Raw genomic sequence first — 10,668 nt, forward strand, 5'->3', positions numbered from 1 at the left:
TTTCACCACTTTGCTTCAAAATGAGCGGCACTTGGCCACCACTTGGGAGCGAAGAAGTCGCGCCAAAAGCAAAAAAAAAAAAAAAAGATGATGTGTCGTATCTGCGGAATTCTGCGTCAGCCTTCGGGCAGACGTTCTCAAGTGCCCCGAAGGAAAAACAAAGTGGCACTCGGAGTCCTTTCGTTCCTTCTGCCATGAAGCTCCTGAACGCACAAAACGCTCATTTGGCAGGATTTCATTTTTGATGCGGAGCGGGTCGTTTATGTGATTGATTTACTAATGATTTGTTGTTTTTTTACCCTCTGCCAAATTCCTACCTTGTTTGCTTTTCCATCTTCGCGTTTCTTCTTGCCCGACAATTTGCAGGCTACTTTTGCCCCGACATATCTCTTGGCCCTCCCCCCCCCCCCCTCTGGCTCTCACTGTCACGCTCTCTCTCTCGTTCTTTTTTGCTTGCTGTCCCTCTTTTTCTCTCTCTCTGTGTCTGCGCCGTGCTTCAACGCGTTTCTTTGATCTCTACTGTATCGTTCATTCAGGGACCAATTGCAAGTATGAAGGCACGAGCTGAAGCTAGAAATGACTTGCCCCTCGCGGGATAAATAAAGCCGCCCCCAATCTGAATGTTGCACAAGTTAGTGCGGTGAGATGAAGGTCAACCAAGGTCAACAACACCAAGAGAGTACATCACCCAATGGCAAGTTTGCCAAACAACCCATCGACTGCAGTCTCCGTCGACCATTTCTGACATCCGAGTTCTCAGGAGATTCAAGTGTCAATCAAGCCATTTTTTTTTTCCACCAGCGGCTACTTGATGGTCACGCCTGTCGTTCATGACAAATCAAAATTGGCACGTTCCCACCTTGCCGTTGCGCAAGGATGTGATTTTGCCGCTCTCGCCTTTCATCTTGTTTTCTGCGATGCTTTTTGTTTTGACACACACGCACCGTGACGTGTTCATTCACGGCGAACGGATTGAACGCCCCCCCCCCGATGCCAATTCACCTTCGCAACCCCGAAGAGACACAAACAGCAAAGCTTTTTTTTGTACTTGACGTCATCCTCCGCTGTCTGCCGTTGCCGCCCATCATTTCGCCACCGCTGGCGTCGCCTTCGAGTTGGACGGAAAGGGCCGGAAAAAAACACGATGATGTCATTGAAAAGTCGGAATAATAGTCGACGGGTTCCGACGGGTCCGGCGACTTGATAAAATGATAAAATGCGCGAAACCCGGGGGGGGGGGGTGGTTCCAAACGCAACGCTAAGCCAACAGTCACGCAAGGACCCCCTGCGACGTTGAGGCACACGCCTGTTGTGTTTTTTTTCCCCACGATGTTGTGTGTGTGCGGTGCAGCGGGAGAGGGGCAAGCTGTCCAAGTGTCGTCGGGATGTCATGGAAAAAAAAAGAAAAAAATCTCTCCAAGATCAACAGCAAACACAGGAAATGTCTTCAATTCAACCTGATTGCCGCATGAGTGTGTGTTCCCAAACAATGTTGAAGGTGCTTTCCGCCGCTCAGGCTGCACACCCCCCCCCCCCCACACACACACACACCTCCCTGCAGTTGAATCAAGTCACAGGCTGCTGTGAATAAACGTTCATGGTCTTTTAGCGGGACTCTTGTCCAAAGTCTACGAACGTGATGGATAATAATAATAATAATAATGCATTTTATTTAAAAGCGCCTTTCATGCCACCCAAGGACACTGTACAGACAATAAGAAAATACAATGTAAAAATTAGTAAACGAGATATTATATAAAAACAGGACATAAAATCATAAAAACATAGGAAATGGAAGAGCTATGTGTTGTAGGCAATCCTGAACAGGTGTGTTTTTAGACGGGACTTGAAAGTGGAAAGAGGTGTGCAGTTTTGGAGGTCCGGAGGTAGGTTGTTCCAGAGCTTTGGAGCAGCGTGACTGAAGGCTCTGGCTCCCATGGTGCTCAGTCGGGCAGGGGGCACTGACAGGCGGAGGGAGGACGAGGATCTGAGGGAGCGAGAGGGGATATGCACCTGGAGAAGGTCGGATAGGTAAGGAGGGGCCAGGTTGTGGATGGCCATATATGTATATAGAAGCAGTTTGTAATTGATGCGATGTTGAACAGGGAGCCAGTGAAGCTGTTGGAGAACGGGGGTGATGTGCTGCTGGGAAGATGTTTTTGTGATGATGCGAGCAGAGGCGTTTTGGACCAGCTGGATTTTATGAAGGGACTTTTGAGGTAGGCCGAAGAGGAGAGCGTTGCAGTAATCAAGGCGGGATGTGACAAGACTGTGGACAAGAATAGCAGTGGTGCGGGGGGTGAGGGAAGGGCGAAGTCTGGTAATATTGCGGAGGTGGAAATAAGCAGTGCGGGTGATGGTGTTGATATGCGAGTGGAAGGTGAGCATGCTATCCAGGATGACACCCAGACTCTTAACCTGGGGGGAGGGGGACACTAGGGAGCTGTCAATGTTGAAGGAAAAACTGTTTACTTTGGATAAAGTGGATTTGGTGCCAAGAAGGAGGACTTCAGTTTTATTAGTATTTAATTTAAGAAAGTTTGTTGTGAACCATGTTTTGAGTTCGGAGAGGCAAGAGGTGAGGGAGGGGGGTGGGAGTATGGAGTTTGGCTTGCAGGAGAGGTAGAGCTGGGTGTCATCAGCAAAGCAGTGAAAGTGGATATTAAATTTGCGGAGGATATGGCCAAGAGGCAGGAGGTAGATGATGAAGAGAAGGGGACCTAGGACAGATCCCTGTGGTACACCTGTGGTGACTGGGGAGGGCTTTGAGGTGAAGGATTTGAGCTGGACAAACTGAGTGCGGCCAGTGAGGTAGGAGTGGAACCAACTGAGGGGAGTGTGGGAGAGACCAATGGAGGAGAGTCTATTGAGGAGGATAGGGTGAGAGATTGTGTCAAAGGCAGCGCTCAAGTCTAAGAGGATGAGGATGGAGACTAAACCGGAATCAGATGCTATGAGGAGATCATTCACAATACGGATTAGGGCAGTCTCTGTGCTGTGGCGGGGGCGGAAACCGGACTGAAAGGGTTCATAGAGAGAGTGAAGGGACAGGTGGGGGTGGAGTTGAGCAGCAACAGTTTTTTCAAGGATTTTCGAGATAAATGGAAGGTTGGAGATGGGGCGGAGGTTATCAAAGTTGTTGGGGTCAGAGCCATGTTTTTTCAGTGTGGGGGTGATAGCAGCAGTTTTGAGGAGTGATGGGACAATACCAGAAGAGAGTGAGGAGTGGATAATAGCAGATATGAGAGGAAGCACAGAAGGAAGGCAGGATTTAACAAGGGATGAAGGGAGGGGATCAAGCTGGCAAGTGGTGGGCTTGGATTTGAGTATGAGGTTGGATAATTCAGCAGTCGTTGGTGGAACAAAACTGGAGAAGAGATGACAAGGAGAAGAAGGTTCAGATGGGGGGGGAGCAGGCAGGTTTTGATGGAGTTGGTGATGGATCTTAAGGATTTTGTGATTGAAGTGTTCCATTATGGAGTTGCAGGTTGCTGTGGAGTACAGGTGGAGGGGGAGAGAGTTTGGTGGCCGGAGGATTTTGTTCATGACGGAGAAGAGAGTTCTTGAATTTCCTTCGTTGGAGAGGATGAGGCCGGAGTAGTAGCTGGATTTGGTTTGTGCAATTTGGTCCTTGTATTTAGTGATATGGGTAGTGTACATGTCCTTATGGATGGTGAGACCGGTTTTCTTATAGAGTCGCTCAAGTTGGCGTTTTTTTGATTTCAATGATCTAAGAGCGGGTGTAAACCAGGGGGCAGATGTAGAGAATGAAGCAGTCCTGGTCTTCAGGGGGGCGAGAGAATTTAGAATATTTGTGAGGCAGGCATTGTAGTGAGCGGTGAGGTCATCCGGGTTTGAAAGGGCGTCTGGGGGCGGGGAACGGTCGATAATGGAGCAGAAGGTGTCAATGTTGATATTTTTGGTATTACGAAAAGAAATGAGGCGGGAGGTTTTGATTGTAGAGAGACGGAGTACGATGTTAAAAGTGAGGAGGAAATGATCGGTTTCAGGAAAAACATCAGCAGTGGGCTTGGAGGGGGAGAAGCCAGAGCAGCAAACCAAGTCCAATGTGTGGCCTTTGATGTGGGTGGGGAAGTCAGTAAGACAGTGTATCGCGAGGCTCTCCAGGTAGGATGTGAAGTCTCTTGTGAGTGGCAGGTCGGGGTTGTCCATGTGAATATTAAAATCTCCCAGCAAAATTAAATTTGGCGAGAGAGTGGATAAGTGTGTGATTAAACTGGAAAATTCATTGATGAAATCGCTATGTGGCTTCGGGGGGCGATAAACTGTGGCAATGATGGTTGGCGTGGGTCCAGGGAGTTTAAACACCATGCATTCAAAAGAGCTTGATGCAGGAACGGAGACTGGTAAGACTTTCCACTTCTCGCGGTGGATTACCGCGAGGCCTCCTCCACGGCCGTTGCCACGGGGACGGCAGATGTAAACAAAGCCGGGAGGAGTGGAGTCATTCAGAGCAGCGAAGTCGTTTGTTTGTTGCCAGGTTTCTGTTAAAACGAGGAAGTCAAGTTTGCGTTCGGCGAGGACGTCTTGAATGAGGTGACCCTTGTTCGTAAGTGAGCGGATGTTCAGCAGTCCAAAGTTGACAGCGGAGGTGTCATGTTTGATGGCGGCAGTGCTGTTAGCCGACCTAGCCAGGCGGGCTACTGCATAGTAGTTGGTGTTGCGGCCGCGGTTTCTGGGAGGACGTCGAGAAGTGGACCAGGTCGAGTTGATTGAGCCAGGATTTTTGTAGTCAACATGTCTACGCGACCCGCGGTGAATGTAGCGACGTCGAGGCAGGCGAGCGATGTCAGGATGATGGTGCAGTTCCGGCGGTGGAGGCTCCGGTGCAATCCTCCGGATCCGGAGAAGATCCGCGACAGAATAGTGGAGTAGTCCTGTCACTGGATGATGGCAGAACGTCAGAAGTATCAGAAATAACCCAAAGGCGGCGAAGTTGTGCCGCCCCATGACGAGGGAGAAAGGCCGGTGCGGTGACAGCCGGTAAGTTTAAGCTACCGGCGTTAGCCCGTGGACTAAGTTACGATTTGGGGTTTGATTGATCGGGTGAAGCTATGATTTGTTACATCAATCACAGTCCAAAAACAGAAGGGCAAAAGAAAAATCAGAAGAAATATCTGAAAAGTTTTGGAAAAGTTTGGAGTGAGAAGCGGCGACATACACGCCAGCGTCCTCTCACCCCGTCACCAAAAATCATGGATGATACGAAATGAGCTTTTGGGCATTGTGTGTGTGTGATATGGCGGCCAGATGGGCCTGCAATTCAGATGTCCACAACCCCCCCCCCCCCCCCCCCCATTGACAGAAATGGGCAGATGCTCCAATGTCTTTCAGGCTTCGAGTCGTCCATTTTGCGGCTCCGTTCATCGCTTTCACTTCATCTCAGGGTTTTTTTTCGGGGGGGGGGGGCGTGGGGGGGGGGGTGATGATGACCACCTTTTAAAATTAAATTGCACTTTGACTCGATTACTCAATAGGATGGCTTATTTTGTTGTCGCAGCCGATAAAGTTCACAAGAACAACCGACCGCCAGCAATAAAGTTCTCGATACGCAGATGAGATTTTTCTCGTCGCATCGCACGTCCCGCAGCGACTCGCCCCCATCGCCCGCCGACATCGCGATTGCGTTAACCGTCAACACCTGCAGCCGGCCCGGTGCCAAAACCTCATGCGACATCTTCAATGAGCTGCTAATAAATGAGATTTATTGCCGCTTTGTGGATCCGCAGCGCGCGCGTGTGGTGGGCCGGGCGTCGCCCGCGGGGGGGGCCGTGAGGATTTTTGGCCTGGGTGGGAGTACGTTTGAGCGTAACTGTTTCTTCCCCCCCCCCCCCACCTCACCGCAATTGATGATTCTTTGGGTTCCGAGGTCTCATAACGCAAGTGAACGCAATACGCACGCGCGTGGGAATCTGAGAGATGCTAACTGTGAAATAGCTCCAGCCAAGTGAATTTCGCTCCATTAGCGCGACGATCCCGACCCATGTCTGATGGATTTGCGGAATTTCATTGGAACGCCGGCTACTTTCGAATCAATATAGAAATAAACATTTCAAATGAGCGGCGGTGCGTAAAATGATTCTCCGTGCCACGGAGCGGGAGTCGAAATCTTCTGGCTGCGCTACAAGTTTGTCACCGTGGCGACCTTTTTATCCATTAAAGCTTTGGCTTTTCGGGAGAATTCCTCAACTTTTTTTACTCCGAAACAAATTGCGAACCGTCGCATAAGCAAATGAGAGCTGCGGCGCCACCCGGGACGGCCGCTGTACTTTGGAAGTGAGCGTGGCTGAAGGGCGGCAGTGGCAATGTTGACATTTTTCTCGCAGTCAACCATCAAGCGCCAAGCGGCCGCATTCAGCGTTGCCTCGGTCATCTCTCAACGCGTCGACGCTTATCTCCCTTCTGCTCCAGCGCTCGCACCCCTCCTCCTCCTCCTCCTCCTCCTCCTCCTCCTCCCGCCGCCGTCGCCCGGAATCACGTGACTTTCCCAAACCCGTCGCCACCAACCCCGCTGCGCGAAATTCCGCCGTTGTGTAGCTTACCGTACGCCGAGATTCACCGCCTCGCCGCGACCTGACGAAGATATTCGTTATTAGCGGCTAACTGTTGACTTCCACCCGACGAATCGAAATGTCCGCGGCAGCGAATGAAAACTAAATCATCTGCTTCCGCACTGCGCAGCATTGACTCAATTCTATTTCAACAAGTGGTTGCAACCAAGAAGAACTTGTTGGTGATTGTTTGCGTCCTGCAGGGACTTGAAGCTCGACAACATCCTGCTGGACGCAGACGGCCACTGTAAGCTGGCAGACTTTGGCATGTGCAAGGAGGGCATCCTCAACGGGGTCAGCACCAACACCTTCTGCGGGACGCCAGACTACATCGCGCCGGAGGTCAGAAAACAAAGTCGGCGCGCCGCATTGTAAGCTAGCCTTTTTGCCAGTGACAAAGCCTTGAGATACGAATCGAGTCCATTCTGGAGCGCGCGGTCGCTTGCCTTTGTTTTTGTTTTTTGGGGGGTTTTTTAGGGAAGAAAAATAGCATTCAACAATGAGATTGTACTTTTTAAAAACCTGACGAGTCGGTAACATCATGAACATTTCACAGTTTGCGCATCCCGAGTCAATGCTGCATCCAATTCAGTGTGTTGCTCCTTGTAGTGTGCCCCGCTTGGCCACCGGGAGGCAGTATAATAGGGTACAGTACACTCATGCGGGCACAAACAGGGAAGAAGAGACTTCCTCCTCTACGACTCCGTAAATTGCTGTAATGCGAGTCATTTTTCATAGAGGACATTGCCACTCTTGATGCTAATGTTAGCATGTGAAGAAGCCGCGATGCTTTGCGCTTGTTTGGGCCCAGATCCTGCGGGAGCTGGACTACGGTCCGTCGGTGGACTGGTGGGCTCTGGGGGTGCTGATGTACGAGATGATGGCGGGTCAGCCTCCGTTCGAGGCCGACAACGAGGACGACCTGTTCGAGTCCATCCTGCACGACGACGTCCTCTACCCGGTCTGGCTCAGCAAGGAGGCCGTCGGCATACTCAAAGAGGTCCGGGCGCGCGCGGGCGCCGATCGTTCGCGCGCACACACCCTGACCCGCTGATCTTTTGGTTTTCAGTTCATGACCAAAAGTCCCAGCAAGCGTCTGGGCTGCGTGGCGGCTCACGGCCTGGAGGACGCCATCAAGCTCCACCCCTTTTTCCGAGAGATCGACTGGGCGCTGCTGGAGGGACGCAAGATACGACCGCCGTTCAAGCCTCGCATCGTCAGTACTAACGCACGTCAGATGTGAAAGACGTGTTTGATGGTTTATTGTCATCTTTTCTCACCTCTTTTTATTTTAGATTGATCATATATCACAATGTCTACTGGAGGAGCATATTTTTATCTGATTTAGTGCCCCTCTATACTCGGTTCTCACAGCTTGATTTAATTTTTTTTTTTTCACCCACAGATAGATATTATTGATCTGTCTGTCCATCTCTCCCGGCTGCAACACGGCCCATTCAAATGATCCGCTCATTTTGATCAATGACTGCGTCATAGACGGGCCATTATTATTATTATTTTTTTTTAATCCGATTAAGTTGGCAATTGCACCTTGCTATATTTCTCGAAAGTCGTCTTTTCGGCATAACGAGACTTCTGTCCGTCAGCGCCGACGCTTTCGCCACATTTAACGTCCTCGGCCCACGTTTGCATGTTGTGCCGTTAGAAAACCAAACGGGACGTGAACAACTTTGACCAGGACTTCACGCGAGAAGAACCCGTCCTGACGCCGGTGGACGACAGCACCGTCAAGCAGATCAACCAGGACGAGTTCAAAGGTTTCTCCTACTTTGCGGACGACATGGCGGCGTAGGCCGGGACGTAAGGCCGAAACGCCGAACGGCGGAGGAGTCATCCGATGGCATCTTTGCACAACCGCAAGTCAGCTTGAGACCGCTTCCTCGCAAACTGCTCCGGGAATTAGACCAGACCATCTGGCTTCCAGTGTGGCCGGTTCATCTGCCGAGGAAGCCACGTCACACTTCCTGGCGTGTGTGTGAGTGTACCTTATCTGCGTGTATGTTTGGCCCTGAAATCACCCCCCCCCCCCACACACACACACACAGGTGGGCACCACCCATGATCTTTTTTTGACGCGTTGGAAACAAGCAAAGTGCATTTGGAGGGATCAAAGAGCAGCAGCAGTATTCACAGCACGCGTTTGTCGTCTCAGAAACGGCCGACATGCTTCTGGTACTTTTTTTTTTTTTTTTTTTTTTTGGACCCAGAAGTGCTGTCTGAGTGAATTCGGGTCAGCACTTGCAGGTCAAAGTTGTTCTGGTGTGACTTGCTTTCACTTTCCCCCGACCCCCACCTCCCCAAAAAAAAAAAAAGATCTCCTTTTGCCGGTGGCTCCTGAATAGTGCGGCATTTTCGTCTGCGTTGCCACGACTGCCGGACCTTGACTTGCAAGTTGCTCCGACCTGTGAGCTCCTGCAACTGTTGAAATGCCCTTCACAACTTCGCTCACGGTCAGAACTCGCAGAACGGGACACAAGTGCGGTGGAGTGAAATATCGCAAAAACATTCCCTCCTCCTATGATTTTTTTTGTTTTGGGGGTTTCCCCCCCCCCCCCCCCTGCAAGGTCGTGCAAGCGTCCAGATGTGATTGGATACGCGAGCTTGTCAGGATTTAAGGAGCATCCGGTTCCACAAAGTGATGTTGAGTGTTTCAAATGAACCTCCAATGCTTCACTTCCTGTAAGTGTCGCATACAAAATTACTTGCAGGCTGCAAAAGTGGCTGAACTCATCCATTCCTTGTGATTTTTTTATTTTTTTGCCCCTCCAGAAATCCCAGCGAGGAAATGCAGATTGATGAACAGCAGCTTATTTAAAAAAAAAAAAAAAATGTTTTCAATTGGTGAAAATGGTTGGCATATATTGTACTGCGCCCGAAGAAGATTCCATTTTTGGGGAATGAACAACGTCACATGTATGCAAATCAGCCGAGTCCCGGGATGCCTTCTGCTGCTGAGCTTTAAACCAGACGGACGGCTTTTTTTTTGTTGTTGTTTGTTTCCGACCTTTTTGAAATGTCAAAAATCAAATCGGGGATTCCCCGATGGCGAGATCGTCGCAGCGCCGCTTTACCGTCTTCCAATGCTTACTTTGCAATGAGACAGCCAAATAAATGAGCACTTCGAGGTAAACGTAAAACAATTTCGTAGCCATGTTTATCCTGATTTTTAAAAAAATTGAATTTGATGACGTGCACTTAAAACGCTAACTCAGCTCATGAACGTTTTCAAAATTCAGTCCCTCGAGCCCATTTGACCTTTTTTAGGCATGTCTCTCATGAGTAAAAACAAAAAAAAAGTCTCAATGCTGGGAAAGACGCAGGAAGTCTGCCATTTGGATTGACAGCGGCCATTTTAGCATGTCGACCAAGTTTGATGAGTTCCCATAAAACAGCTCAGTTCTGGAATCTTTTGAATATCCCCCCCCCCCCCCCCCGCAACGTAACTTTCCTTGTCATGGTAGCTTGAAATGTGTCGACCATGAGAATACCCACAAAAAGTGTCCAGAAGCCATGTGGGGAAACACCCTGGAAGTCTATAAATTTATGAGCCATTTGGCAACATCCAGCTGCCCCTTCTGCTTCTTCTTTGGCTCGAGACTTTGTCCAAATATGAAGAATGTATACTTGACAGATGGCGTTTCTTTCAAACTTGCTCTCCTCCCATCGGCCTCCTTCCATAGCTCAAGCCTTCGTCTTTTGCTCGCTCGAGTTTGCATTTGCGTCAATTCCCCCCTCGGCACCATATGTACTGTGCCCTCGAAGGAAGACAATCGATTTTTCATTTGCACACAAATTAATTAAATGTCATGACGTCATGATCAAACAACTCATGTTGGTGTGTGTGGGCATGTGTGTGTGTGTGTTTTTCTGAATATTTTTCTTGATCGCCAACAGCATTTTTGGAATGAGCGCGGCTTGAACCCTAACCTGTGGGATCTCATTTTAGCCTACCAGGGAGAAAACAATGACAATCAAACATGTGTAATCAAGACTAGTGTCGTCCGGAAAACGCACAAGCACCTTGGAACTTTGCGGTCGTCTGAATTCCTTTTCAATAAGTGTATGTACTTGTTTT

The 10,668-nt window shown here is 49.7% G+C and overlaps 1 protein-coding gene across 1 annotated transcript in view; it reads left to right on the top strand.

Annotated features, from left to right (window-relative positions):
* Window positions 1–10,423, top strand: part of LOC147198803 (protein kinase C epsilon type-like) — a 29,236-nt gene extending 18,813 nt beyond the window's left edge. The window contains exons 12-15 of the mRNA XM_086121630.1: window positions 6,776–6,914; window positions 7,384–7,572; window positions 7,642–7,788; window positions 8,239–10,423. Coding sequence (XP_085977756.1) covers window positions 6,776–6,914; window positions 7,384–7,572; window positions 7,642–7,788; window positions 8,239–8,385 — 622 coding nt within the window. The 3' untranslated portion in view covers window positions 8,386–10,423. The remainder of the gene's footprint in view (window positions 1–6,775; window positions 6,915–7,383; window positions 7,573–7,641; window positions 7,789–8,238) is intronic.
* The last annotated feature ends 245 nt before the right edge of the window (window positions 10,424–10,668 follow it).

The sequence above is a fragment of the Hippocampus guttulatus genome, chromosome 10 (assembly GCF_054856545.1).
Source record: "Hippocampus guttulatus isolate MCC_2025c chromosome 10, RoL_Hgut_1.0, whole genome shotgun sequence".
Lineage (NCBI taxonomy): Eukaryota > Metazoa > Chordata > Actinopteri > Syngnathiformes > Syngnathidae > Hippocampus > Hippocampus guttulatus.